At 54.1% G+C, this 27429-nt stretch overlaps 2 protein-coding genes across 2 annotated transcripts; one reads left to right on the forward strand and one right to left on the reverse strand.

Annotated features, from left to right (window-relative positions):
• Positions 1-430: 430 nt before the first annotated feature.
• LOC138732503 (antigen WC1.1-like) lies at positions 431-10235 on the forward strand. Its single transcript, XM_069879106.1, has 16 exons — positions 431-497; positions 1007-1321; positions 2560-2692; positions 2810-2868; positions 3087-3414; positions 4437-4753; positions 4836-5150; positions 5802-6116; positions 6568-6630; positions 6713-7027; positions 7508-7546; positions 7930-8067; positions 8795-8890; positions 9304-9381; positions 9615-9746; positions 10051-10235. Exons 1-16 carry the CDS (start codon positions 431-433, stop codon positions 10233-10235), a joined length of 2895 nt encoding a protein of 964 aa, XP_069735207.1.
• A 9020-nt stretch (positions 10236-19255) lies between these two features.
• Positions 19256-20212, reverse strand: LOC138732550 (olfactory receptor 14J1-like). The gene has a single exon (XM_069879169.1). It carries the CDS (start codon positions 20210-20212, stop codon positions 19256-19258), a length of 957 nt encoding a protein of 318 aa, XP_069735270.1.
• Positions 20213-27429: the final 7217 nt, after the last annotated feature.

Below are 27429 nucleotides of genomic sequence, written 5' to 3' on the forward strand. Positions count from 1 at the left end.
CCCAGCCCAGCTCCACGCCTCCTATAGCTCAGGTGCAGCTGGACACGCCCCTCTTGGGTGCTTGGATGAGCCCAGCATAGGAGAGGCTCTGTGTGCCCAGTTCCCATCCCAGGGTCCAAGGGGCGACAGGACCATTTCCCCACACACAGCTTGTCCCGTGCCAATCCCCCATCGCAGCAACCATGACGTGTGTGTCCCTCATATATGGTCATGAACGGCGCTGGAGAAGTTCATTGGAGGGTTGGGCTGCCTTGGAGGGGAGATCACTCCCGATAATGTCTAAAAAGGTGCTGCTGCTCTGATTGGCTCCTCCTGAAGCTGGGTCGGCATCTGCAGCTACATCACCCTGTTAACTTCCCCGTGAGTCCCCAGGAGCCGTGAGAGGGAGTGGGGTCCAGCAGGGCTGCGCCAGCAGAGCAGGAGGCTCAGGATGGGGATGAAGGGGCTCCTGTTCCCTCGGGTGCTGTGGCTGCTGCTCTGGGTGCCGCCGTGCAGGGGTGAGTGCCGGGTCCCTTGTCCCACAGCCTGAGCCCAGCGGTCACCAGCGTGGCCACCGGGAAACCTCTGGGAATGGGGTTTCTTTGTGGGTGACGCTGAGACAAGGGGCAGAAGGCACTCTGGTCGATGGACCCTCTGCCTTTCCCTGTGCCCCTTTGGGTGGGAGAGGGAGCTGTAGGCTTGGGGCACGGGGCTGCACAGGGGCTCTGGGCTGGGGAGGAGAGGGTGCCCTGTGCAGGCTGGGTGCAGTGAATGAGCAGGCATGGGCAGAAGGCAACAGAGGTGGGAGGAGGTCTGAAGCTGTGGGGCAGCAGCCCTGATGCTGGGCAGTCTCAGCGCTTTCCAATGAATGGGGCAGGAAGGATGCATACACTGCTCTGGATATCACCCTGAGCATGAAGGGCTCTGTCCCACATGCCTGTGAATCAGTCTGGGTAGCGGAGACCTCTCCAGACCTGCTGTGTGGGGCTTGGTTCTCTACTGACCCCTCCTGTGTTTGTGTTTGAAGGGGCTGCGGACTTGAGGCTGGAGAATGGCGGCGGGCGCTGTGCTGGGAGAGTGGAGATGAAACAGCAGGGCCAGTGGGGGACGGTGTGTGATTTATCATGGGACATGGCTGATGCTGCAGTGGTTTGTAAGCAGCTGGGCTGTGGATCTGCTCTAGAAGCTCATGATGAAGCACACTTTGGGCCAGGAGCTGGCCCCATTTGGCTGTTTGAGGTTCACTGCAATGGAACCGAGTCTGCCCTGTCTGACTGCGCAAACTCAGAATATTATCGGGAGTACTGTGTTCACAGGCTGGATGCCGGAGTGACATGTTCAGGTACAGTGCAAGCCAGTTCCCCACCTTTGTGGTTTGGATGGGGGAAGGGACCTGTCTGTGCCCTCAGGGAAAGAAGGAGGTACTAGGGAAGGGCTGGTGTAACCAGTGACTCTGCTAGGCTGGGTATGTCACTGCTGGTTTCCTGGTCTCTGATGAAAGCCCAGTGAGAACCCACCCTCTGCTGACCTTCATGTGGCTCAGGAGCCCTGGTGTTTGCCTGTGTCGGGAGATGAATGCCTACCCTGCCCTGAGGTCTCTTGGTTGCAAACTTTCTCCTCCTGTTCACACAGGAGCTGCCTGGCAGAGCTGAGGACCGGGTGTCCCCATGCCTCTCACAGGGAAGGGTCCAAGGTGGCCAGAGGTTGTTGGGTTGTGTCCCCTGGCAGAAACGAGTGACCCAGGGCAGAGGGGCTGCCCAACAAGGAGGAGCACTGGGCTTGGGCAGAAGAGCAGAGTGGGTCATGGCCACCTCATTCCTCTTCCAGGATCACCTCCTGAAAGCAGCCCACATGGAAACACCCCTGTGACAGCAGCACTTCCCTGGCCAGCCTCTCCTGCCCACCCCAGCCTCTGGCTGCCCTGGGCACAGGGATCTGCCAGCCCTTGCTGGCTCTCCTTGGTGCCTGTCCCTGCTCTAGGAGCTTGGGTCAGCCCAGGGCTGCTCCTCTGCCTGCTCTCCTTCACCCAGACGCTGGCAAGGGCTCTGCTGAGGGCCCTTCCTAGGCTGGCAATGGAGGTGGGGACTGGTGGGGACAGTAACCACAGATGCCCCCGTACCACATCTGTGCCCCGGGACACAGCCCGGCTAAGAGCACGTCCCCAACCTTGGGGACAAGGGACATTGGTGGTGGCTCTGAGGGGTCCCTCAACCTGGCCGTGAGCTCGGTTGGGCAGACCAGGCTGCAGCATCCAGAAGCACCAAGGACCATCTCCTTAGCCTCGAGTCCCGTGGGTGCTGCAATGCTGGGGCCAGTGCAACCCAGGGTCTCCAGGACAGCAGCAGTTTGTCTGAGCAGTGCCTGTAGCTGGGGGTGGGACAGGAGCAAGCCCACAAGCCCGGTGGTTGTGTCTGGGGACAGCAGGGGGTCCTGGGTGTGTTTGTGCCATCAGCACCTACTGGGAGATGCTGGGAATCTGTGGGTCTCTCTGCCTGCAAGCTGCCCCAAAGAAGAGGTGGAGGCTTGGGTGTGTGACTGTCATGAGGAGCTGGGAACTCGCAGAGGGTTTTGTTTCTCCAGGCTTCGTCCAGCTGGTTGGAGGGGACAGTCCCTGTTCAGGATACGTGGAGATCCGTGAGGGGGACCAGTGGAAAACTGTCTGTGACTTGGACTTTGGTCCTGAAGCCGCCGCTGTGGTTTGCAGGGAGTTGCAGTGCGGTGCAGCCCTGCCCGTCCATGGGGCAGCTCATGTTGGAGAAGGCATTGGTGCCCTCTGGGACAGAGAGCTGCAGTGTGTGGGGAATGAATCTCACCTTGCCTTCTGCCCCAGGAAATCCTCTAGGGGCCAGCCCTGCCCCAAGGGCAGCGCTGCCAGGGTCACCTGCACACGTAAGTGCTCAGCATGAGGTGTTGCTCCGTGGGGCTGGGCTGGGGGTGGGAGCAGGGCAGGGGCCATGCAGAACCAGGGTTGAGGACAGAAGGGGAACATGGGTGTCTGCAGCCAGAAGGAGGAAGGCCATCCATCCATTTGGTCTCTCCTCCAGCTCCCAAGGGAGAAGAAGCACAAGTCGGGCCCCAATAATCCTTCTCTGTCCATGGGTTCACAGGGTTCAGGCTGGTGAACGGCAGCACGGCATGTGACGGGAGGGTGGAGGTCCAGGGGCATGAGACCTGGGGCACCCTCTGTGCCTCCCATTGGGATCTCTCGGACGCCCACGTTCTCTGTCGTCACCTCAACTGCGGCTTTGCTGAGTCCCTTCCCAGAGGAGGGTGTTTTGGAGGAGGCACCAGCCCCATCTGGAGAGACTCTTTCCACTGTGATGGGACTGAAGCCCACCTGGGAGAGTGCCCAGTGACTGCCCTGGGGGCCTCGCCATGCTCCCAGGAGAACATCGCTGCTGTCATTTGCTCAGGTGAGGGCTGGGAAACAACTCTGTTGATTCCATTTGCCACTTGGGTGCAACATGGCCACCCAAAGCATGGACTCCATGGCAGCACCAGGGTCAATTTCTGCCTGGAGAAAGCCTGGCTCTACCAGGAGTGATCTGGAGAGCTTTGTCTGCTCACATTGAGTGCTCTCATGTGGGAGAGCTGAGGGCTGACTGGGTCCAGGTGTAGCAGCTCAGCTCTGGGGCTACTGCCAGGCCTGGGCTTCCCTGTGTTTCTGCTACGGGACCAGTCCAGGATGGGACTGCAGGTTTAGCTCCATCACTCCATCTGCCAAACGCCCTGTCCCAGCCCCCAGGAGCCTTATGGAGCCCAAAGCCAACATTCAGGGCTGCCCCTGTGTCCCCAGCAGCAGCCCCAGGTGGGAGCTGCAGGGCTGGGCTTTGACCTTGCATCTGGGGCTTCTGCCCAGCACGAATTCCAAATGTTTCCTCATTGCTTGGACATCTTGCATTGCTCTGCTCCCTGACAGGGACACAGCCTCCCCAGTTCCAAGGGGTGCAGAGGGGCAGAGACATGGGCTCTGCCCTGAGTCTCCTCCATGCCAGAACAGAGGTCAGAATCAGAGAGTGGTTTGAATTGGAAAGGACCATCCCCTTCCAACTCCCTGCTGTGGGCAGGGACATATTCCACTGGGTCAGGTTTCTCAAAACCCCATCCAACCCGGTCTTGAAGACCTCAAGGCTGGGCAAACCTTGTCCTGGTGCTGCCGTTCCTTCAGCTGTTGTATGCACGGCTGCGTCCTGCTCTGGGAGCTGCCCCATTGGCCTCAGCAGGGACTGGCCGGGTGGCTCTGCTGCACCAAGAGCAAAGAGATTCTCTCCCATTAATGCTCAGGGACCTGGACCCCAACCCATGGAAACCTGCCCTTGGAGATCCCCATGGAGGGCTGAGGGTGGGCAGGTGCACTTCAGGGCACCCGAAGGGTTCCAGAGCCTGGAGAAGCTCTGCAGGTTTCTGGTCTCTCTATTGCTGCTGAGACCATTGCTCCTCTCCCCAGGCCCACCCAGCTCTGCATCCCTGCGGCTGGTGGGTGGAGAGAGCCGCTGCGATGGGCGAGTGGAGATCTTCCAGCATGGAACGTGGGGCAGAGTCCTGGACGACCAGTGGGATGAGCAGGAGGCCAGAGTGGTGTGCCGGCAGCTGCAGTGTGGAGAGGCAGAGAGAGCCTACAACCCCCTGAAGCCGGAGAAAGGGGCGGGTCCCGTGGGACTGCAAGGGGTGCGGTGCGCAGGGCATGAGGCCAACCTGACCCTCTGCAACACCTCGGTGCCTGAGAGCACGCTGGCAGCAGGGGTCGCAGAGGATGTGGGGGTTGTTTGTCAGGGTAAGTGCCCTGCAGGGCTACACCAGCTCAGGGCTGGGTGTCACCAGCCCCTGGTGGCAGCTGGGGTTCCTTCCTGCTGCAGGGAGCCGGCGGGTGCGGCTGGTGAATGGGCAAGGGCGCTGTGCCGGGAGAGTGGAGATCTACCACCAGGGAAGCTGGGGCACCGTCTGCGATGACGGCTGGGACCTGCCCGATGCCACTGTCGTGTGCCGCCAGCTGGGCTGCGGGGGAGCACTGGAGGCGCCTGGTTCTGCTCGGTTTGGGGAAGGCTCTGGGCCGATCTGGCTGGACGGCGTGAACTGCTCCGGGGCTGAAGGAGCTCTCTGGGACTGCCCGCCAGGGGCCTGGGGGAAGCACGACTGTGGGCACAAAGAGGATGTAGGAGTCAACTGCTCAGGTCAGTGCCGGGAGCTGGGGAGGACTCAGGGACAAGGGGAGAGCGGGCAATGGCTGAGGCTGTTCCTTGCCGCCTCTGAGCCCCTGCCCAAGATCACCCCAGGAAAGCCATGCACAGGTCCCTTCAGTCCCACCGGGGATCCCTGGAGAGCTCAACTTCTTCCGAGGGTTACCAAGGAGGGCAGGGGTGTCTGTCCATCCCAGACATTTCTCTGTCCATGAGTGCAAGGCAGACCTAGAATCATGGAACGGTTTGGGTTTGAAGGGGTGTCAAACCCATCCAGTTCCAACCTCCCACTGGATCAGGTTCTCCAAGCCCCATCCAACCTGCCTCGAAAACCTCCAGGGATGAGGCAGCCACCACTAGAAAACCTGGGCCAGGGCCTCTTCACCCTCACAGCAAAATATTTCCTCCTAAGATGTCATCTCAATCTCCCCTCTTTCAGATGAAATCAATTGCCCCTCATCCCACCCCTGATCCTCCTTGTCAAGAGCCCCTCCCCAGCTTTCCTGGAGCCCCTTTCCATATTGGAAGCTGCTCTAAGGTCTCCTCAGACTTGCTGGTCATATCTTAGCCTGGCTGAGGGCCTGGGGGTGCTGGGACATCCTTGCTCCCAAACCAGCCTGATACTCTTTGGACTTCTCCTCCCAGAGTTTGTAGCCCTAAGGCTGGAGAACAGCCCCGGCTGCTCCGGGCGCCTGCAGGTTCTCTATAACGGGACGTGGGGCAGCGTCTGCTCCAACTCAATGACTCCCAAAGCGGTGTCGCTGGCATGCAAGGAGCTGGGCTGTGGGGACAGAGGGTTCCTCGAGACACAAGGGACCTCTGGCACAGTGTCTGGCGTCACCTGGCTGGATCGCGTGGAGTGTGGGGAGAGAAACAGCTCCTTCTGGCAGTGCCCCTCCGACCCCTGGGACCCGCAGTCATGCAATGACCCGCGAGACGAGACCTACATCTCCTGCAATGGTAATTCCGAGCTTCCCGGTCACCAGCCACCCCCCAGCTCTGTCCCTTCTCCAGCACAGAGACAGAGGTTTGTCTTTCCACACCAGACCCTTTTGCTGCTGGGGCAGAAAGTGGGGGTTGAGCTCTCAGAGTCCCACATATCGCCCAGCAGCTGCCAGCCTGATTTGCAGCAGAGCCTGGGGGAGGCAGAGGTGTCTCCAGGCACGTTCTCAGAAGAGACCACCTAGGGTCTCTGAGGAGCATCCTCTCCATGGGAGCCTTCTGCTGCTCTGAGAACCAGGGTCCCTCTGGGGCTGGGCAGTCAGGGTCCCTCCCAGTGCTGTGTGTGTCCTCTGAGTGTCCCCGGCTCAGCTGCTGCCATGAGGGAGGTGGCACGGGGAGGCAGAGCTCAGCCTCATGCTCTGCTGCACCTGCTGCAGAATCCTCTTCACTGCCACATTTCCTCCTGCAGGGAAGCAGCCAGAAGTGCCCCCAGCCCTGGGGACCGAGTGCCCAAGCTCCACCAGCTGCACAGGTAGCGGCTCCTCTCCACCCCTCTTGCCCGGCCAGGCTCTGCCTGCTGTCCCGCTGCCCACGGAGGTCTCTGCCTTCTCCAGACAGGGAGAAGATCCGCACCATAGGCGGCAAGAATAGATGCTCAGGCAGAGTGGAGGTGTGGCACCGTGGCTCCTGGGGGACGGTGTGCAACGACTCCTGGGACATGCGGGACGCTGAGGTGGCGTGCAGGCAGCTGGGCTGCGGCCCCGTGGTGTCTGCCCTGGGCGAGGCGGCGTTTGGGGAGGGCTCGGGCCCCATCTGGCTGGAGCGGGTGGAGTGCCAGGGGACAGAGCTGTCTCTGCAGGACTGCTGGGCCCAGACTGGGGACAGGGGGCTCTGCCGGCACAAGGAGGACGCCGCTGTGAACTGCTTGGGTGAGTGGAGGGTTTGAGAGCCCCTCCTGGATATTGGCAAGGAGCTGGGGCTAGTCTCAGCGTGGCTCCAGAGCTCCTGAGAGCAAGGCCATCCCTGCAGAATGTGGGAGCCCAGTGCCGAGAGTGGAATGCAATCATGGAATGGATTGGGGTGGAAGTAAACTTCAAGCCCATCCAGTTTCACTCTGTGCAATGGGCAGGGACATTTCACACTGGATCAGGTTGCTCAAAGTTCCATCCAGCCTGGCCTTGAACGCCTCCAGGGATGGGGCACCCATGACTTCTCTGGGTTTGGGATGTCCTTCAGACTCCGTGGGTTTGGGATGTGCTTCAGTTTCTGCCTGTGGGTCTCTGCCACCTCCAGGGCATCTCATGGGCTTCCTGTGTCACTGCGCTCATGGCCCAGAGCAGCCCCCTGGGCTCCATCCCAGTGCCCCTGCCCAGCCTGGCAGGAGGGGCGATGCGGGTGGGATGGGGCAGGGATAGATGGGGAAACACACACACACACACACAGAGCATGTCAGAAAGCAGCTCCCTGGTGCTTGCACGCCCACCTTCTCAGACCAGCTCTCCTTCTCATCCCTTGCAGCTGCATCCAGCATGGCAGCACCGCCCCCCCGAACAGGTAACCTGTCTTCCCCGCTGCGCGGAGGCTGCTCAGGGCTGTACTGGGACCCACAGCCGGGAGAAGGGGCTCCTGGCCAGGGTGTCAAACTCCCCAAAGGAGGCACCGGGTTAGGGGTGAGCTTGGGGACAGCTGTCATTTACCTGGCAGGGTGGGAGATCCCCATCCTCAGCCCCTGGGTTCTTCAGCCCCCTTTTAATGGTGGGTGGGAGCCATGTGTCTCAGCCTCACCTCTCCCAGCCCTGGTGCTGCCCTTTCTGGTTTCCTGTCCCTGCAGATCCCACCCGGGCCTTCCTGAGCAGCAGTGGGAGAGTCTCCTTGCCCGTCATCATCTGCATCATCCTGGGAGCCCTGCTCTGCCTGCTCCTGGCCCTCCTGGCTGGGCAAGTGCGAAGCGCCAGGGCTGAGCGCAGAGGTGGGTCCTTCCCCACGGCTCTGAGAGAAGGGGCCTCCTAGCCAGGCCAGAGGGTCTGTGGGTGTCAGTGAGGGGTGAGGGCAGAGCTGTGGGGACAAGAGTGTGTGCTGCCTGCTGCCCCACATGCTGCCCCATCACCTGCCTGGCCATGGGCCACCAGCATCCAGGGACAGAGAGTCCAGACAGGGACGGGGCAAGGAGAGAAACAGCAGAGCTGGGCTGGGGGGAAACAGAGGGGAGACAGATGAGAATGAGCCTAGGCAGAGCTCAGGGCAGCGTTGGAGGGTCTCTGGGTCAGGGGAGCTGCCAGGAGGAGTTGTGTGCAGCAGGGTCTCTCCCTAGGTTTCAGGTCCCAGGGCTGTTCCCCATCCTGTCCTGACCTCCCCACAGCAGAGCATGGACCGTGCTATGGATCTGTGGGGAGAGAGGGGGCAGAGCCAGTGGGAGAGGAGAGGCAGAAGCTGCTCCCAGCTCAGCACCAGGACCTGATCCAGGGGCAGAGGGGCATAGGGTCTGTCTCTGAGGGATGGTGTGAGGGTGTCGCTGCCCTAGAACATCTCCATGGGGGCATGTACCCTCCCTGAGAGGGTGCAGCAGTGCCCAGACAGCACAGTGGGGCTGTTGGGTGGGGACAGCCCTGGGCTGGCCCAGGGAATGGGGCTGGGGAGCAGAGCAGGGTCTTGTCCCCTCTCTGTGTGTCCACAAACCAGCCCTGCTCCATCTGCAGGCTCCGAGAGAGCATGGGAGCCCTTCTCTGAGGCCGTGTATGAGGAGATCCAGAACAGCCCAGCATGGGAGAAGCAGGCGAGGTTCAGCGGCACAGGTGGGTGTGCGTCCCTCATGAGGGGAACATTTGGAGGGCTCTCTCCCCAGTCCCATCCAGGGCTGACCCACTGCAGCCACCGACCCACGGTCCCTGCAGTGCTGGTGCTGTGGGGTGTGTGGGGAGAGCAGCCAGGTCCTGGGCCCGGGAGAGGACCTTCCTCCTCAGCCAGGGTCGGTTCCTCCCTCCTGGCCCCTGCGTCCCCTGTGGCTCCCGAGGGCTGAGGGAAGGGGCTGTTCTGGGGCAGTTCTGGGAGCTCCTCTTGGATGGGGTTTGTCCCAGGGGTGCAGGGGGAACCCTGAGCCCCTCTCCACATACAGCCCTGGTGCTGTGCGTCCCCTGTCCCCAGAAGCGCTGACCACGAGCTGGCTCAGCAGAGCACGCTCCCTCAGCCCCGCTGCGCCTCTCCCCAGGCTCCCATTCCGAGGGGTCCCTCACCGAGCTGCACCCCAAGGACAGCAAGGAGGAGGATGGTCTGGGGTCACTGCCAGGTACTGGAGGGCAGGGAGGGTTTGATCTCTCCTACCTGCAGATGTGAAGAACAGTGGTGTTGCTGAGTGTCGCTGTCAGAGCTAGAGAGGACATGGCGGGTTCTATGGTGCTGCCAACCCCTGTGTCTGAGCCCCACATCCCGGCTCATCCTCCCATCCTCTGCTCTGCAGGACACGGTTCCTCCCTGCCACCAACTCTCTTCTCCTTTCAGAGACCCCTGTCTTGCCTGCAGGTGACCCAGCAGATGGTTATGATGATGCCAGGGAGGTTCCTGACCCTGAGCAAGACCCTGTGTCAGGACCGGGAGGCTGGGAAGTGCCTGGGGCACCAGAAAAGGGAGCAGGACCCAGTGATACACCTGGAGGTGAGAGGGAAAGAGAGCACTGCTGGTTCCTGGGTGCCACCCTGGTGCCAGATGAATTGCTGAGAGCCCAAAATCCTGTGGTGGGGAAGGTGCTGTGGAGTTTTCTTTGGAGGGCCAGGGGTGGGAGAGGGAGTGGAACATCTGAGGGCTGGGGAACAGAGGGAGGAAGGTGATGCACAGCCCAAGAGGGGCACCTCGTGGAATGAGCACGCCATGGTCTTGCTGCTTGCAGGGGCAAACCTGCACTCCCAGAGCAGTGCTGGGGCCCCTGGAGCTGAGGGAGATGTTTGCTGTCCATCTCCAGAGAGCACGGGCTATGACGACGCTGAAGAAATGTCCCTGGCCTATCCCCCTGAAGACACACAGACTGCGACCCAGGAGCTGAGTGCTCAGCAGTTCCTGAGCCCCAGGCCAGCAGAGCCCATCCCTGCGGTGGGACTGGGGGCAGCCAGGAGGGAGGAGAGGACTGTGCCTCTGGGAGAGCCATGAGCACCAGGAACCGTCTTTCTTTGTCCATGGAAGCAGGAACAATTGGGCATTGCCTCTGTTTTTATTCCCATTTCACCCCATATCTCTGTGTTTGGTGTCATTAAAATCCTTTGGGTGCCAGCAGAGCAGGCTCTGTCATGGCTGGGATCGGGGTGTCTCCTTGAGCTGGTTGCAGGGAGCAAAACACAAGGACATGGTGGTGGGGCATGGTAACAGCTCAGAAACAGCAGCCTCAGAGCTGTGGGGCAGCAAGAGCCCCTGCTCCCTGGGGAACATTCCTGACATCAGAGACATTTCCAGCTGCAGTTTCCAGCAAAACTGTCTCTCTTCACATCCCCATGCTGCACCCCAGCAGCAGTTCCCACCTCCTGACCTTGGACTCCCCACGGCTCAGAGGTTCCAACAGAGCTGCTGAGTTGGGGTGAACCCTGGGCCGTGGCCCCAGGGGGATCACAGCCATGGATCACCTCCCCCAGGGGTCAGGAGGCAGCTCTGCTCCCGCTGCCCTGGCTCAGGGTGCAGGGCAGTTTCTGGGGGTCACAGGGCTGGGGTGGCCCCTTTGCTGGCTCTGCCAGGGCCTCAGTCTCTGTGGGCTCTGGGCCCTCACAGACCCTGAGATCTCCCGTCACAGCCCCACAGCCGCTTCCTAGCTGGGCAGGGACTGCAGGGCCCCCAGCAGCCCTGGGAGCCCCTCCTCCTGCTGGGCTCCAGCCCCCACCCCACTCCCTGCTGGCAGCTCCTCTACCCCTGGGGTGACCCTGGGGAGGCCTGGGGGCAGTCCAGGCTCACAGACCCCTCTGCCCTTGTCCCAGAACTTTCCTGCTGGCAGCCCCTGATCCCAGAGCAGCCTCTCTGTCCCCTGCCCTCTGCCCGTGTCTCCCTGGGGAGGTGCAGGGCTGCAGCCTGCCCTGGTGGGAGTTTCCCAGAGAATGGAGTCAGTGTTTCCTGTGCCCACATGTGTCAACCACACCTTTGGAGGGCTCACCCTGTTGCCACTGGCATGAGGTGGATGGAGACAGCAGATCCCTCAGCTACAAGAAGTGGGTGCTGCCCCACCAGTCCCACCTCCACAATGCTCTGCCTGACTCAGTGGCACCAGGTTCCCTGCCAAGGCTCTGCTCAAGCTAGCAGTGATGGCAGAAGGAAAGGATCCTGGAGAAAGGGTCAAGGAAGAAACATTGCTCCTCCAGCTTGGGAGTGCAGCAGAGCCGGAGAGGACCAGTGCTCAGCTCCAGCTTGTGCCTGTGTGAAGCTGAGAGCTCAGGGAAGAAGCATCCTTGGTGCTAATGATGCAGAGTCAGGTGTGATGGTGAAGGAAGCAAGGACCAAGGGCTGGATCATGGTCACCTCAACAGGCTGCAGCCGGGAGATGTTCTGGGGTGCCCCCACCTTCTAATGGAAGAGACCCACTGGATCATCGAGTCCAACCATTCCTATCAATCACTAAACTATTCTCCTCGGCATCTCGTCCACCCGTGCCTTAAACCCCTCGAGGGAAGGTGACTCAACCACCTCCCTGGGCAGCCTCTGCCAGTGCCCAATGACCCTTTCTGTGAATTTCTTTTTCCTAATGTCCACCCTAAAACTCCCCTGGCAGAGCTTTAGGCCATTCCCTCTTGTCCTGTCCCCTGTCACTTGGGAGAAGAGGCAAGCACCCTCCTCTCTACAACCTCCTTTCAGGTAGTTGTAGAGAGCAATGAGGTCTCCCCTCAGCCTCCTCTTCTCCAGGCTAAACAACCCCAGCTCTCTCAGCCGTTCAGTCTCTGTCAACCAACACCCCCAGTTGGCTATGATAGGAACGTGGGGAGTGGGAAGGGAAGGGAAGGGAAGGGAAGGGAAGGGAAGGGAAGGGAAGGGAAGGGAAGGGAAGGGAAGGGAAGGGAAGGGAAGGGAAGGGAAGGGAAGGGAAGGGAAGGGAAGGGAAGGGAAGGGAAGGGAAGGGAAGGGAAGGGAAGGGAAGGGAAGGGAAGGGAAGGGAAGGGAAGGGAAGGGAAGGGAAGGGAAGGGAAGGGAAGGGAAGGGAAGGGAAGGGAAGGGAAGGGAAAGGTAAAATAGGGTAGGGAAATGTGAGGTAAGGTAAGGTCAGGTCAGGTCAGGTCAAGCTCACATCAAGATCAAGGTCAGGCCAATGTCAGGGTAAGGTAAGGGCAGGGTACCTTAACTTAACTTACCTTAACTTACCTTGCCTTAACTTAACATTCCTTAACTCACCTTGCCTTGCCTTAACTTGCCTTAACTTAACTTACCTCAACTACCTTGTCTTATCTTAACTTACCTTAACTTAAGTTAAATTACCTTCACTTAACTTAACTAACCTTAACTTAACTAACCTTACTTAACTTAACTTACCTAAACTTTACTTACCTTACCTTAACTAAACTTACCTTAACTTACCTTGCCTTAACTAAACATTCCTTAACTCACCTTGCCTTGCCTTAACTTACCTTTACTTACCATAACTTAACTTAACTTACCTTAACTTAAATCAACTTACCTTAACTTACCTTGTCTTCCCTTAACATACCTTAACTTACCTTTACTTACCTTTACTTACCTTGCCTTACCTTACCTTACCTTAACTTAACTTAACTTTACTTAACTTACCTTGCCTTAACTAAACATACCTTAACTTTCCTTTTCTTGCCTTAACTTACCTTAACTTCACTTACCTTCACTTAACTTGTCTTACCTTAACTTAGCATACCTTAACTCACCTTGACTTAGCTTAACTTAAATTAACTTAACTTAACTTAACTTAACCTACCTTAACTTAATTTCAGTAAAGAGGTGGGGCTTGGATTGGGCACAGCATGGGAAAAGGTGGGGCTTGGGAATGAGCTGGGTGTGGGAAATAGTCTGGTCCTTAGAACACTAACCTTAACCCTAACCCTAAGGCTTATAGGAGCAAAGTCCTATGCTCCATATTCAGGCCCGCCCATTCCACCCTCTGCCTATTCCCCATGCTCTGGTCTTGGCCCAGACACTTCCCACTCTCCACCTATTTCCCACGTTCCACCACAGCTCCACTCCACCAGTTCCCACCTTCCTCCTATACTCATGCCCCGCCCTTTCCCATGCCATTCCAGTTCCCACACCCCGCACATTCCCATGCCCCAGCTATTCCCACTCTCTGCTCAATCCCAGGGCTCGTCTCATCCCATGCTCTATCCTCTCCCCTTCCCTATCACATGCTCTGCCTCTTTCCCACGCTCCGCCTCTTCCAAAGCTCCACCCTATCCAACATCCCGCCCGTTCACATGCTCTGCACATTTCATGGACTGGAAAAATGAACAATATATTTCTGTCACAGCAATTGCCTTCATGCCTTATTCTATTTTATTCAATTATGTCTGACATTAAATAGGAAGAAGTGTCTATCTGGTAGAGGAAAATTCTAATTTGAAATTTCTAATTTTCTATTTATCACTATTAAATCTTACTTCTTCATTGCAAAAAAGAATGAACAGTAGAAACCAAACATTTAAAATATCTCAAACTCTAGACAATTACCAAAAACCACTTTCTATTATCAAAATCTACTATATGATGGGGAGGAGGAAAACATCTGCATAGATTATGCTCATTCCTCTCTATGTTGTTAGGTACGTCATTTGTCTCTCAATCTGCCTGCCAAAAATATATACAGAAAATTCCTACTGGATTTCTTTATTCTATGGTGGCACTTAAGAAACAGCTGAGAACTTAACCTCCTGTATTGTACAAAGTAATGCCAAATGTCCCTGCTACAGAGTACAAGAGAATGGGGATATAAAATAAATACATTATGGGTGACATGGAATAGGGAGAATTGTCGATCGGGTGGAGGAAAACCCTAATTTGAAATTTCTATATTTCTCTTCCTTGCTATTTATTCTTACTATTTCATTGCAGAAAAGAAGGAAAAGTAGCTACCAAAGATTTAAACTATCTCAAATTCTAGACAGTTACCAAAACCCTCTTTCTCTTATAAAACTCTACTATATATTTCATTTATTGGTTAACGTATATTCAAAATTGTGAAGAAAATTTTAGTTGGATTGTAAGGTAAAGTTTGATCTTTCATATAAGTATATATTTGATTTCTATGATGTAAAGAAGAGTTCTTCCTGCTTCCTCAAGATCTCTACGTACGGGTAGGGTTACAGTTAGTGTCGTTAGGGTTAGGGTCATTAGTGTTAGGTTTATGGTTGGGGTTAGTGACATTAGTTTCAGGGTTAATGTTATGGTTTGGTATAAGATTTGGGTTAGTGACATTAGGGTTAGGATTAGGGTTATCGATATTAGACTTAGTGTTAAGGTTAAGGTTAGAGTTCCAAAGACCAGACTATTTCCCATACCCAACCCGTTCCCAAACCTCAGCTTTTTCCATGCTCTGCCCGATTCTACGCCCCGCCTCTTTCCATGCCCCACTCATTCCCACACTCCAGCTATGTCGAACACCCCGCCCATTCCCATTCATCACACCACAACAAGATCTGCTTATTTCCCACTCCCAAACCATTCCCACGCTCTGTCTCTTCCCCTGCTTGATCCTCTGCCTCACCCATACCCACACTGCACGTATTCCTACAACCTGGCTATTGCCAAGCTCCTTCTAGTCTCACACTAAGCCCGTTCCCATGACCTGCTTCTTCCCACACTCCACGTATTTCCCAAGCTTCGCTGATTCCCATCACCTGCTTGTTCCCATGCTCAATCCCCAGCCCCGCCTGATCCCACACCCCACCCATTCCCATGCTCTGCCTGTTCCCACACCCTGCCCGTTCCCACACCCTGCCCGTTCCCATAACCTGCCCTTTCCCACGCCCCACCCTTTCTCACACTCTACCTTTTCCCACACCCTGCCCGTTCCCAAGCCCCGCCTATTTCCCACGCCCCACCCAGAGCGTGGGCATGGGAGGGGCACGAGAAAATTTAGACGGGAACCTCACAGAATCAAACGCAGAGATCAATGTGATCAGAGAGTGTTCAATTTATTGAGCTTAGCTCTTCCTTTCTAAACCCTTTTTGGTCACATTCCTGGGTGCCCACGAGGATATCTGCAGTGTATTATTGGTTAAAGGTAGCTGTCCATAAAGCATATACTACCAAATAAGAATGCACCCTTAGCAAGTTAGCGGACAACACTAAGCGGTGTGGAAGTGTCGATCTGCTGGAGGGTCGGGAAGCTCTGCAAAGGGATCTGAACAGGCTGGAAAGCTGGGCAGAGACAAATGGCATGAGGTTTAACAAGGCCAAATGCCGGGTCCTGCACTTGGGACACAACAACCCTATGCAGTGCTACAGACTAGGAGAAGTCTGTCTAGAAAGCTGCCTGGAAGAGAGGGACCTGGGGGTGTTGGTTAATAGCCGACTGAACATGAGCCAGCAGGGGCCCATGTAGCCAAGAAGGGCAATGGCATCTTGGCTGGGATCAGAAATGGCGTGGCCAGCAGGTCCAGGGAGGTTCTTCTCCTTCTGTACTTGGCACTGGTGAGACTGCACCTCGAATCCTGGGTTCAGTTCTGGGCCCCTCACCACAAGAAGGATGTTGAGGCTCTGGAGCGAGTCAAGAGAAGAGCAACAAAGCTGGTGAAGGGGCTGGAGAACAGGCCTTATGAGGAGTGGCTGAGAAAGCTGGGGTTGTTTAGCCTGAGAAGAGGAGGCTGAGGGGAGACCTCATTGCTCTCTACGACTTCCTGAAAGGAGGTTGTGGAGAGGAGGGAGCTGGCCTCTTCTCCCCAGTGACAGGGGACAGGACAAGAGGGAATGGCCTCAAGCTCCGCCAGGGGAGATTTAAGCTGGACATGAGGAATAAAAATAATTCACAGGAAGGGTCATTGGGCACTGGAATAGGCTGCCCAGGGAGGTGCTTGATTCACCTTGCCTGGAGGTATTTAAGGGGTGGATAGATGAAGTGCTGAGGGACATGGTTTAGTGATTGATGGGAATGGTTGGACTCTATGATTCAATGATTCGTTGATTCTATGATTTATTGGCAGAAGAAGATGATGAGATCAGTGATGCTTAAGAGATCCAGTCATGAGTTTCCACACTGCATCCATGAACTGCTGGTTCCTTAGCTTTAGATGAGGAGGTTCAGTGCTGGAGGGAACAGTGAGTACAAAAGTGACACCAGCAGATCCAGTGATGGGGACGAGACTGAGTGGTGCTCAAGGTAGGCAAACAGTGTGGTGCTGATAGACAGGGAGACCTCGGCCAGGCGAGGGAGGCACATGGAAGAGACTTTTTGCCATCCCTGCTCTGAGGGGATCCTCAGCACAGCCCTGAGGATCCGCACATAGGACACCACAATGAAATCAAAACACCCAGAAGCTAAACAGGCACTAACAATAAGAAGCCCAAACTCCCTAAGGTCAGAGTATGAGCAGGAGAGCTTGATGACCTTGGGGGATTTCACAGAAGAACTGGTGCACAGCATTGCCCTGGCAGAGGGGCAGGGAAAATGTATTGGCCATGTGCAGCAGAGCCATGAGAAACCCAGCGCCCCAGGGAGCTGCTGCCACGAGGACACAAGCTCTGGTGCCCAGGAGGGTCCCATAGTGCAGGGGTTTGCAGATGGCAACGTAGTGGTCGTAGGACATGATGGTGAGAAGAGAATAATCTGCACCAAACAAGAAGACTACAAAGGAGATGTGAGCAGCACATGCTTCATAGGAGATGGCCCTGGTGCCCCAGAAGGAACTGGACAGGGATTTAGGGACAGTGGTAGAGATGGAGGCCAGGTCAAGGGGGGTGCATTTGAGGAGGAAGAAGTACATGGGGGTGTGGATGTGGTGGTCACAGGCGATGGTGGTGATGATGAGGCTCTGGCCCAGGAGGACAGCCAGGTAGATGCCCAGGAATGGCCAGAAGTGCTAGAGATGCAGCTTTTGGGTGTCTGTGAATGCCAGGAGGCATCCCTGAGCTGGCAGACAGGGATGGAGAGCAGGTGGGATGCAGTCAAGGACCTGCTACCACCACCTGGACACTTACAGGTCTGTGGGCTGGATGGGATTCTCCCGAGAGTACAGACAGAGTTGGCAGAGGAACTTGCCAAGCCACTCTCCTTCATTTATCAGTGGAGGATTGCCAGTGCGACACCCAACTAAAAGAAAGGTCAGAAGGAGGATCTGGGGAACTACAGGCCTGTCAGCCTGATGTCAGTCCTGGGGAACATTATTGAGGGGATGATCCTGAGTGCACTCTCCAGGCAAGTGCAGGTCAACCAGGGGATCAGGCCCAGCCAGCAAAGGTTCATGATAGGCAGGTCCTTCTTGGCCGACCTGATCTTCTTCCACGACCAGGGGACCCACCTAGAGGATGAGGGAAAGACTGTGGATGTTGTCTACCTGGCCTTCAGTAAAGCCTTTCACATTGTCTCTGACAACATTCTCCTAGAGAATTTGAGGACTCATGGCTTGGAGGGGTGTTCTCTTTGCTGGGTAAAAATCAGCTGGATGGCTGCGTCCAGAGAGTTGTGGTGAACAGACCCATTTGGTGGCCAGTCACAAGCGGCATCCCCAGGGCTCTGTGTTTGGGCCAGTCTGGTTGAATATCTTTATTAATGATCTGTATGAGGGGATCAAGGGGTCTTTCAGTCGGTTTGCAAGTGACACCAAATTGGGTGAGAGGGTTGATCTGTTTGATTGCAGGAAGGCTCTGCAGAGGGACTTGGACAGTCCAGATCCATGGGTGGAGGCCAATTGTATGAGATTCAACACAGCTAAGTTCTGGGTCCTGCCTTGTATCAGCAATGATGTGGCCAGCAGGAGCAGGGAGGAGATCGACCCCCTGCACTTGGCACTGGTGAGGCCAAACCTTCAGTCCTGGGTTTAGCTTTGGGTCCCTCAGTACAAGTCAGACAACCACTGGGTGGAGCACATGCAGAGAAGGGGAACAGAGCTGGGGAAGGAGAAGCTGAAGTCTGGAGATGAGGCTGAGGGGGGACCCAATTACTCTCTACAATTAATGGAAAAAGAGGTTTTAGAGAAGTGGCTGCTGGTCCCTTCTTCCAAGTAATAAGAGGAAATGGCCACATGTTGCACCAGGGGAGGTTCAGTCTGGATGTTAGGAAAAATTTCTTCACCAGCCATGTTGTCAAGAATTGGAAGTGGCTGGGAAGTGGCAGAGTCACCTTGCCTGGAGATATTTAAAAACATGTAAGTTATTCCTATGGGACATGGTTGGAGGGGACTTTAGCTCTGTTAGCTTTATGATTAGACTTGATCATCTTAAAGAAATTTTCCTTTCTAAGCAAATCTGTGAGTACTTTGGCAGAAGACCTTCCCAACCACGTTCTTTCTTCTGGCCTGACACTTTCAGAGACAGACCTGGCCTCTCAGTCCTCTTGAGATCTGTATGTGCCTCAACGGATCATGTGTTTCTCAAACACAATAGATCTCATAAAACCTGATATATCCATAACCCTCCCAGGACTTGGCTAGACAAAATAAGGCTTGTTTTACCATACCTGGACATCATCTCACTCTCCTGCTCAAGACACGGTGAACCAGATGAGGTTCATGACCTCAGCTCCTCACTCCTCTGAGGAGATTCCCTTCAATCTATGGAAAGGCTGTTTTGGAGTCAGCTCTGTCCCAAAAGTGCCCACTGCCTGTCTCATCGTACGGGCACAGCACTGACATGCAGCTCGGCTGTGACCAAGCTCAGAGCCCTCAGGCCTTACAGCAAGGCAAAGAGTGAGGAGGATAGTGTGGAAGTGGAGAGAGAACAGCTCTGGAGATGAAATGCTTGTGCCTGGCAGTGCTGCCATGCCAGGACTCTTTTCCCCTCCACCCATGCCCACAGGAACTGTCCCTGCAGCTCCAAAAAGACCTTGGAGGAAAGTTATCAGGAAAAAAGTAATTGAAAATCACTTTATAGTGTTTACACACACAGAGAGCACAGCCCATCAGTAAGAGAAGACAAGAAGACAATGAGTTAAAAACAGAATAAATACATTATCCCAATTAAAACCAGCAACACCAACAACAAACAGAGAAGCCAGCCTGGGCCTGACATGAGTGGTATGACAACTGCTATGCAGAAGGAGATGAGCAGTTCATTGCTTCAGAGAAGCATCCAGTTACCAGTTTCCACACTGCATCCTTGAGCTGCTGGTTCCTAAAACTGTAGATGAGGGGGTTCACTGCTGGAGTCACCACTGAGTATAGAACTGACACCAGCAGGTCCAGGGATGGAGAGGAGATGGCAGGGTGTTTCAGGTAGGCAAACCCTGCAGTGCTGACAAACAGGGAGACCACAGCCAGGTGAGGGAGGCACGTGGAAAAGGCTTTGTGTCGCCCCTGCTCCAAGGGGATCCTCAGCACAGCCCTGAAGATCTGCACATAAGACACCACAATGAAAACAAAACAGACAAATGCTACAGAGACACTGACCATAGGAAGTCCAGCTTCCCTGAAGTAGGATTGTGAGCAGGAGAGCTTGAGGATCTGTGGGATTTCACAGAAGAACTGATCCACAGCATTGCCCTGGCAGAGGGGCAGGGAAAATGTATTGGCCGTGTGCAGCAGAGCATTGAGAAACCCAGCGCCCCAGGCAGCTGCTGCCATGTGGACAGAAGCTCTGGTGCCCAGGAGGGTCCCGTAGTGCAGGGGTTTGCAGATGGCAACGTAGCGGTCATAAGACATGACAGTCAGAAGAGAATATTCTGCACCAAACAAGAACAGTACAAAGAAGACCTGGGCAACACATCCCTTGTAGGAGATAGCCCTGGTGTCCCAGAAGGAATTGACCATGGATTTAGGGACAGTGGTTGAGATGGAGGCCAGGTCAAAAACAGAGAGGTTGAGGAGAAAGAAGTACATGGGGGTGTGGAGGTGGTGGTCACAGGCAATGGTGGTGATGATGAGGCCGTTTCCCAGGAGGGCAGCCAGGTAGATGCCCAGGAAGAGCCAGAAGTGCAGGAGCTGCAGCTCCCGTGTGTCTGCGAATGCCAGGAGGAGGAACTGGATGATGGAGCTGCTGTTGGACATCTGCTGCCTGAGGGTGTGGGGAACTGTCACAAGGGTAAGAACAGTGACAAATTAGGGGAGATTTCTCTGAGGGAAAGGAGCAACAAAACAGCCACCTGGCTCTAAGCAAAATAAGAGCAATTTCCCATTTCCCGTCCCCTGCTACACACAGCCTGTCTTTTCTCTCCCAGTCCTTCCTTCAGCTCTGTGTCTGGAGCCCTGCTTGGTGCCAGCTGAATGTGCCAGGAGGAGCAGGGCCTCTGCCCACTGGCTGCGAGGAGTCAGCCCTGCTCTGCAGCAGGGTGTCATGGGTACACTGGGGACAGGGGACACTGCTGGGGTTCAGCTTTGTCCTGGGGAACTGCTCCTGGTGCAGAAGGGCCTGTCAGCATCTGCACTGCCAGGGATGAGGAGCTGAGAGGGAAGAAGTCAAGTTAAGCCTGGATTTTTACAGATCCTTCTCCCACCCTGGGCAGTGTTCTGGCTGACAGAAAACTTCAGAATCTGTGCTGCACTCAGGGAGAACAGAGGGAGTCCTGGGAGGAGAGAGCATTGCCTGTGGCTCCGTGCAGAGGGAGAGGAGCTGCTCTGTCCTTCACTCTAGTTTCCACCTACCCTGGCTATGAACTTCTCAGAGACAGAGTAATCACACTTTCATATTCACCTTAAAAGCCATCAGGATGTGCAGAAAGCAGAAAAACCTTCTGCCAAGCACTGAGTATCTAACCCTTTCTCAAGGTCTCAGCATTCCACTTTCAGATCAGGACACACACAGCTTATTTCACAAACAAAATACTCACCTGGCAGGAACATCTGTGTGGATTTCCACAGACATTTAGGTAACACAAAGCTGCAATAGGACAGGTTTGCACCCTGGAGGGCTTCTCAGTGCTTGGGAGGACACTTCAAGGAAAGCCAGGTATCCTAATGATGATATCTCAGTACAGAAGAGTCTGTTAATTCCTCAGGAATGCACTGCCCACAGCCCCACAGAGGATCAGTGCCTGACTCTGCAACTCCCATCTCCAGAGAGCCTGGCAGAGAGAACAAGAAAACAACAGCAAGAACAGAGACAGGTAGAGAAACAGGGAGAAACAGAGTGAAGGTCTGGCTGTGAGAGGCCAGGGCAGAGGCAGCCGGGCACACAGACAGCGTTCCCCTTCCCCACCTGTGCTCGTCCCCTCCCAGTCACCAACCTTGCTGGGCAGTTGTTCTCAGCCCCTGGGCTCTGGAGAGGGCACTGGAGCTGTGGCTGCAGAGGAGGGGGCTCAGCCTTGGAGCCCAGAGCCCTGAGGGCAGAGGCTTTGCTGGGTGGGAGAGGAGGCAAAAGGGCTTGCTCAGAGGAAGGGGCTGCACTGCAGGGGATCACACAGAGCTTTCTGCATTTTCACTTGCACAACACCTCGGTTTTATGTTTCCTCTCATTGTCTGATCCTGTCCCTTCTGCTGGGGATTTCCTCATAGGAGGTGTTTCTCTGTCCCACATCTTCTCCCTGTCAATGCTCACAGACCAGATCTGACCCTCTCTTCACACCACTGGCCCTACACAAACCGGCCTGTTTCCCATGTGAAGCTCTGCACAGGGTCTTGTTTATAAGCAGAAAAGGACAGGACAGACTGAGCCTGATGGGTACAGCAGAGGTGATGCTTGTGCTGTCCATGAGAGAGGAGCAGCTGGAGACAATTAGGGAGGCTGCTATCAAACCTACTGATTACTCAAGGACACAGCTCAGGAGTCACAGTGAATTGTTCCAGCATGAGAGTCCCTTCTCCATTTCTCCCCTAAAACACCTCAAGTGCAAGTAACATAAAACACAGACCCAGTGAAGCTCTTTATCTTTAACGTAATCCCTGTCCTGATCTTCCCATTGAATTGTCCTCTTAGAAATATCATGGAGTGATGTGGAGCAGCACTGACCCCGTTTTTTCCTTACGCTGGAGAAACTCCAAGAGCCCTCCTGACAGATCCCTCAGGCTGTGGTTGTGCCGGCTATAGGAGATCCCTCCAGGAACTGCACCTGCATTGTCCTGCACCCAGAGACTCACCTGGAGAAGGGATGTGAAGAATTTTCTCCAAACGAAGTCTCCTCTCTCCTCCCACCCCACCCTGCCTTTCCCCTCTCTCTGCTCCCTCCTCTCCCCTCGCTGCCTGCAGGCAGTGCCCTCTGCCCTGTTGGGCTCTGCAGAGGAGCTGCTCCTGGACAGACTTGGCTCTTTTATGAACTCCTGTCTCATTATGAGCTCCCTCCCTGCCAGGAGCCCAGCCCAGCTCAGCAGCAGAGGAGCAGCCCAAGGCAGCGCTTTCTCTGACCCCTCTGGGCTCCCTCGTGGTGTCCCTGGGGCTCCAGGGGAACCTGCTGAGAAACAGGATGATGCCATCCCTGAAGTTACCTTCCTCATGTAGGAGAGACACTTCTGTCCTGCAGTGTCCTTACTCCTGTTAGAAAAAGAGCTGAACAGGAGAATCACAATCTATTATTTCTCTCATCATTAGACAGGACAGCAGGAAGGTGATAGGGAATGACCTCATTTCTCCAAGCTGGAGAATGTTTTCCACTGACTGAATTTAGCTGATTCATCCTAGCTTTTTAGACCTGGGTCTAGAAAGACACTCAACTCTCTTCTGTCCTTGACATGTCTCTGTTGCAAGCAAAGTCTTCCAACTGATGGGGTCTTGAACCCTTGGTTTCCTCATGGCAGGGATGAGCTTGCCTGGTGCCACAGGTGGAGGCCTTCAGCCCCAATGGGCAGCAATGCCCTCAGCCAGGGGCACAGGCAGGAGGAGATGGAGCCATTCCTGCGGGAGACAGAGCTGGGTCACAGAGCTCAGGACAGATGGTCTTCAAGGACAGAATCCTCCATGATTCAGTCTGAACTTGAAAGGCCATTCAAGGGCCCCATGATGAGTGTTGGCCTCTTCAGGAACAGTTAAAGAAGAAACAAAGACCCTGTGTGGGTCCTACTGGGTATCGGAAGTAAACAGGTGTAGACAGATGTGAGACTCCCTGTGTTCTCCTTGTCTCTGTCTTCTCCATCAAGGTCTCTCAGGCCTCTGTGACTCAGGGCAGGACTCTGCAGGAGATGGGCAAGCCAGGAGAGAGGATCAAGTCAGGGATCCCTTGAGCAAACAAAATCCTTCCCAGTCTATCGGACAGGAGGGGCAGCATCCCAGGGAGCTGAGTGAGCAGGGTGATGTCCCAGTGAGGCCACACCCCATCATCTTCACAAGGTCATGGAGACTAAGGAAACACCCTGATCACTGGCACCACTCCCACATTGCCGTCCTTTTCAGAAATGGCCAATGGATGAGCAGGGGAGCTAAAGGCTGTTCCCCAGACGTTTTCCTCTTTGATTCTATTTCTAGATGTCTGAAAGAGAAGGTGACTGGATTTCCCTTGGGCAGATTGTGTCTCATCATCCTTCTTTTACCAGACTGCTCTATGACCTGAATTATTTTTGACCCAACTCTTCTATGACCCAACACTTCTGCGGCCTAACTCTACTAAGACCTTTGTATGTCCCAATTGTTCCTTTTCCTGACTAAATTCTCATGCTTCTATTACTCGACTCTTCCATGACCCAAATCTTTTATGGCCTGAGACTTCCGTGACACAACATCTCTATGAACCTTTTATAACTGAATTCTTCTATTACTCCTCGATGATCTGACTCATCTATAAACTGACTCTCCTTTGACCCCTCTCTTGTATGACCTGACCCTTTTGTGACTTGAGCCTTCTGTGACCTATTTTATGACTTTACACTTCTATGACCTGACTATTCAATGACCCTTCTATGACCAAAATCTTCAATTATCCAAATAAACTCTCCTGTTTCTTTGACTTGACTCTTCTGTTATGGGAAAATTCTGTGACCCGAGACTTCTACAAACCTTTTGTGACTGAAAAGTTCTATTATTCCTCTATGACCTGACTCAGCTATAACTCAACTCTTCTGTGACCCATCTCTTATATGACCAGGCCCTTCCATGACACGAGCCTTCTATGACACAACACTTCATTCCATGACCTGACTGTTGTCTGACTGCTCTATGATCCTACTTTCCATGACCTGACTATGAACTTTCTGTGACCAGATTCTTCCATTACCTGACTGTTCTACAACTAGTCTATGACACTCTCCTTCTACGAACCAATTCTTTTGTGATCCTTCTATGAATAAACCCTTCTAAAACCAAAATAATCTCACACTTCTATGACTCAGCTCTTGCATAGCCTGAATATTCTATGACTCTTTTATGACCTGAATAGTCTATAACCCACTTCTTTGAAAATTCTATAACCCAAAACTTCTATAAACCTTCAACGACTGCACTTCTCTCTTACTCCTATATGACTCAACTCTTCTATTACCTTATTCTTGTCATACCCATTTTCTCTAACTCTTCTAAGACCCAACCCTTTCATGACCCTACCCACCTATAACCCAACTCTTCTGTTACTGCATGGAGCTGTGTGTGAGAACCTTGGCATCTCCCATAATTCTATAGGTCTGTGTTTGGAATTACATGGAATAACTGCTGCAGATTTCATTTGGCCACATGAATGACACCAACATGAATGTTCATGACACCAGTGTCGTTGTAGTCAGAGCCAGATCTGCCTGCCCAGGGCCTGGGGATCAGGGCTTGGCCTTTCTGCCTCATTCAGCAAACCCAGGCTTTTCTCAGCATCACAGCTGCCTGCACAGCACCTTTGCCTACCTGCAATCAAGGTCTGCAATTATCAGCTCTAACGAGTCCCTAGGGATGCTTTTTTAGAAACCATCCTCAATGAGACCAATTAATACTTCAAGGTACTCTGAGTTCCGCTTTTGACTTCTTGAGATCTTTGCTCAATCTCATATCAGTAGCTAAGATTCAAAAACTCATCAGCAAATCCACCCTGGGTCTCATTATATTACAGAAAGTCTAAACAAGCTCTTTCTCTGCCTGGAGATTTCTTCAGGTTTACAAGTCTTGCACAGCTCCTTAGAGTCATTTCCCAATGTGGTTTAAGAGGAAGATTTCAAAGTGCACGTAAGAAAATATATGTCTTAGTTTAAAGATTATATTTCCATACTTTTCAGGTTTGGGTTGAAAGGGACCTTAAAGCCCAATCAGTTCCAACCCGCTTGTCATGGGCAGGGACACCTCCCACTGGACCAGGCTGCTCAAGGCCCCATCCAAACTGGCCTTGTACACCTCTAGGGAGGGGGCAGCCACAGCTTCCCGGGGCAACCTAGGTAACTGCCTCACCACCTTCTTTGTGATCAATTCCTTCCTAATCTCTAATCTAAATCTTCCCCCTTCCAATACAAAGCCATACCCCCTTTTCCTATCACTCCATGTTCTTGGAAGAAGTCCCTCCCCTGCTTTCTTGATGACCCCTTTCAGGTACTGGAAGGCCACTATAAGGTCTCCTCAATGTCTTCTCTTCTCCAGGCTGAGGAATCTGGAGGAGAAGATCAATATTTCTTTGGTAAATCTCTTTTGAAAGGGCATGGGATTGGTGGAGATCTCAGGGCACTCCTCAGCCAGCCAGGTCTCTGCCCACGCTGCTCCACAGAAACGTTTATTGACTTGTGGGTTGAGATAAATATAGTTTTATAGGTGAAAGAAAAAAAGATAAAAACCAACATGAACGAATCCCAATGCAAATGCAAATGCCATCACTTGCCACCTCGTTCAAGCAGACTCAAACTGTACCAGTCTTTCACCACCCATCACCTTGAACAATAAAAATCCCCATTTCTTCCTTCTTCTGGCAGAATTTTTGTTCCTAAGCATGGTATGTATTTTATGGGATCTCCCTCTGGTCATCTCTCCTGGCTGTGTCCCCCTGAGACCTTCTTGCCCACCTCCAGCCACTCACTGGGAGGAGCAGAGGGAGCAACTCTTGACGCTGGGCAAAGGAGACAATCGCTGCCCTCACTCTTCTGGCACCAGGATGATGCCACAGGACCCAGTGAGTCTCACATTTCAAAAGGAAAGTGGAGAAAGTAGAGAGGCCCTGGAGGAGGTCTGGCAGGATGGAGTTAGGGGCCACAGCATGAGGGGTGAGGACACACTTTGGTTTGCTGGGGAGGCTCGGGCTATATGCTAAGTGGGTCTCTGCATCTTATGCTCATGGAAAAACTAAAGGAACAAGAGACCTCTGATGACCTCTAATCCAATGTCCGGCTGCAAGCAGGGCCAGCTCTGAGGTCAGACTAGGCTGCTCAGTCCATGTCAGCATCCACAGAGAGAGTTTAGACATCAACAAGGCACCGAGGCCACGATTAGAAGGAAGGATTTTGGCATTTTATCGGCTCCATGGACACAGCTATTGTATGGCCACGGCTCCTGTGACACCTGGGAACGTCCACCTTCTTCTGCAAAGGAGTGGGATCCCTCTGCTAGTCTCCTGGCACATCTCCAGCCCATGAGGTGCTTTAGGCTGGAAACAGAATTTGAACACAATGACACGGGTGCTGTCACGTTAATTGCTCAAAGAGGTAGAGGTAGAGGCATTGCAGAGCTTCCAGGTTAAGAGTTCCATGAAAGGAAGAGAACAGTTTGAACAAACATTGACTTTAGATCATGTCATGTAATGGCTCTGTTCCCCTCTTTCTGCACACCCACACACCTAGAGCTCAGATCATCCTGGGGCTGAAACTCAGTCCTGTCTTCATTGTCTGCTGGCCCATGGACAGAGGGGTGGGTGGAGGCCCAGGGGTTGCTGGTCAGGGCCATGAAGGCCCATGGATACTCTCAGGGCCCTGACGCTGCCCCATGGGTAGAGAGAAAGGAATGAACCACACAGACCCCTGACCACAAATATGGTGGGATCCCATGGAGAGGAGCCAGGATGGATCAGGGGAAAATTGTGAGGAGGAAGGAGCTGCAGAGATGTTCTTCTCTTACTGTTAGCCCCTTCTTCACCATCCTCCTTCTCCTCCTGGGACTTGGGTAGGCAGAGGAATTGGGAACCATGGAGCTATTTCAGTCTGGGAGAAAGTGGGAGGGGAATGACCTTTAATATTTTGTCCTTGTTGCTCCCAATCCAAACCTTTCTTAACTGGCAATAAATTTAATCGACATTCAGCAAGTCCACACGTCTTTGCCAGTGACAGGCACTGGTCACTGAACCTCCTTTGCTTTCTCTTGACCCATGAGCTTTTCTGGTTCATTCTCTCCCTCTGTCCCATTGGTTCTGGGCAGGGAGGGAGCAGCTGGGGGTGTCCGGCTGCTGGCCAAG

This window comes from Phaenicophaeus curvirostris, chromosome 33 (genome assembly GCF_032191515.1).
Source record: "Phaenicophaeus curvirostris isolate KB17595 chromosome 33, BPBGC_Pcur_1.0, whole genome shotgun sequence".
Classification (NCBI taxonomy): Eukaryota; Metazoa; Chordata; class Aves; order Cuculiformes; family Cuculidae; genus Phaenicophaeus; species Phaenicophaeus curvirostris.

Excerpts from the sequence above, each read along its gene's own strand:
- LOC138732503 (XM_069879106.1), top strand. The coding sequence starts at position 431 with ATGGGGATGAAGGGGCTCCTGTTCCCTCGGGTGCTGTGGCTGCTGCTC. Across the intron at positions 3,415-4,436 it reads GAGGGCTGGGAAACAACTCT|CTCTGCATCCCTGCGGCTGG; the intron begins GTTGATTCCATT and ends AGGCCCACCCAG. Across the intron at positions 9,747-10,050 it reads ACCCAGTGATACACCTGGAG|AGAGCACGGGCTATGACGAC; the intron begins GTGAGAGGGAAA and ends GTCCATCTCCAG.
- LOC138732550 (XM_069879169.1), bottom strand. The coding sequence starts at position 20,212 with ATGTCCAACAGCAGCTCCATCATCCAGTTCCTCCTCCTGGCATTCGCA.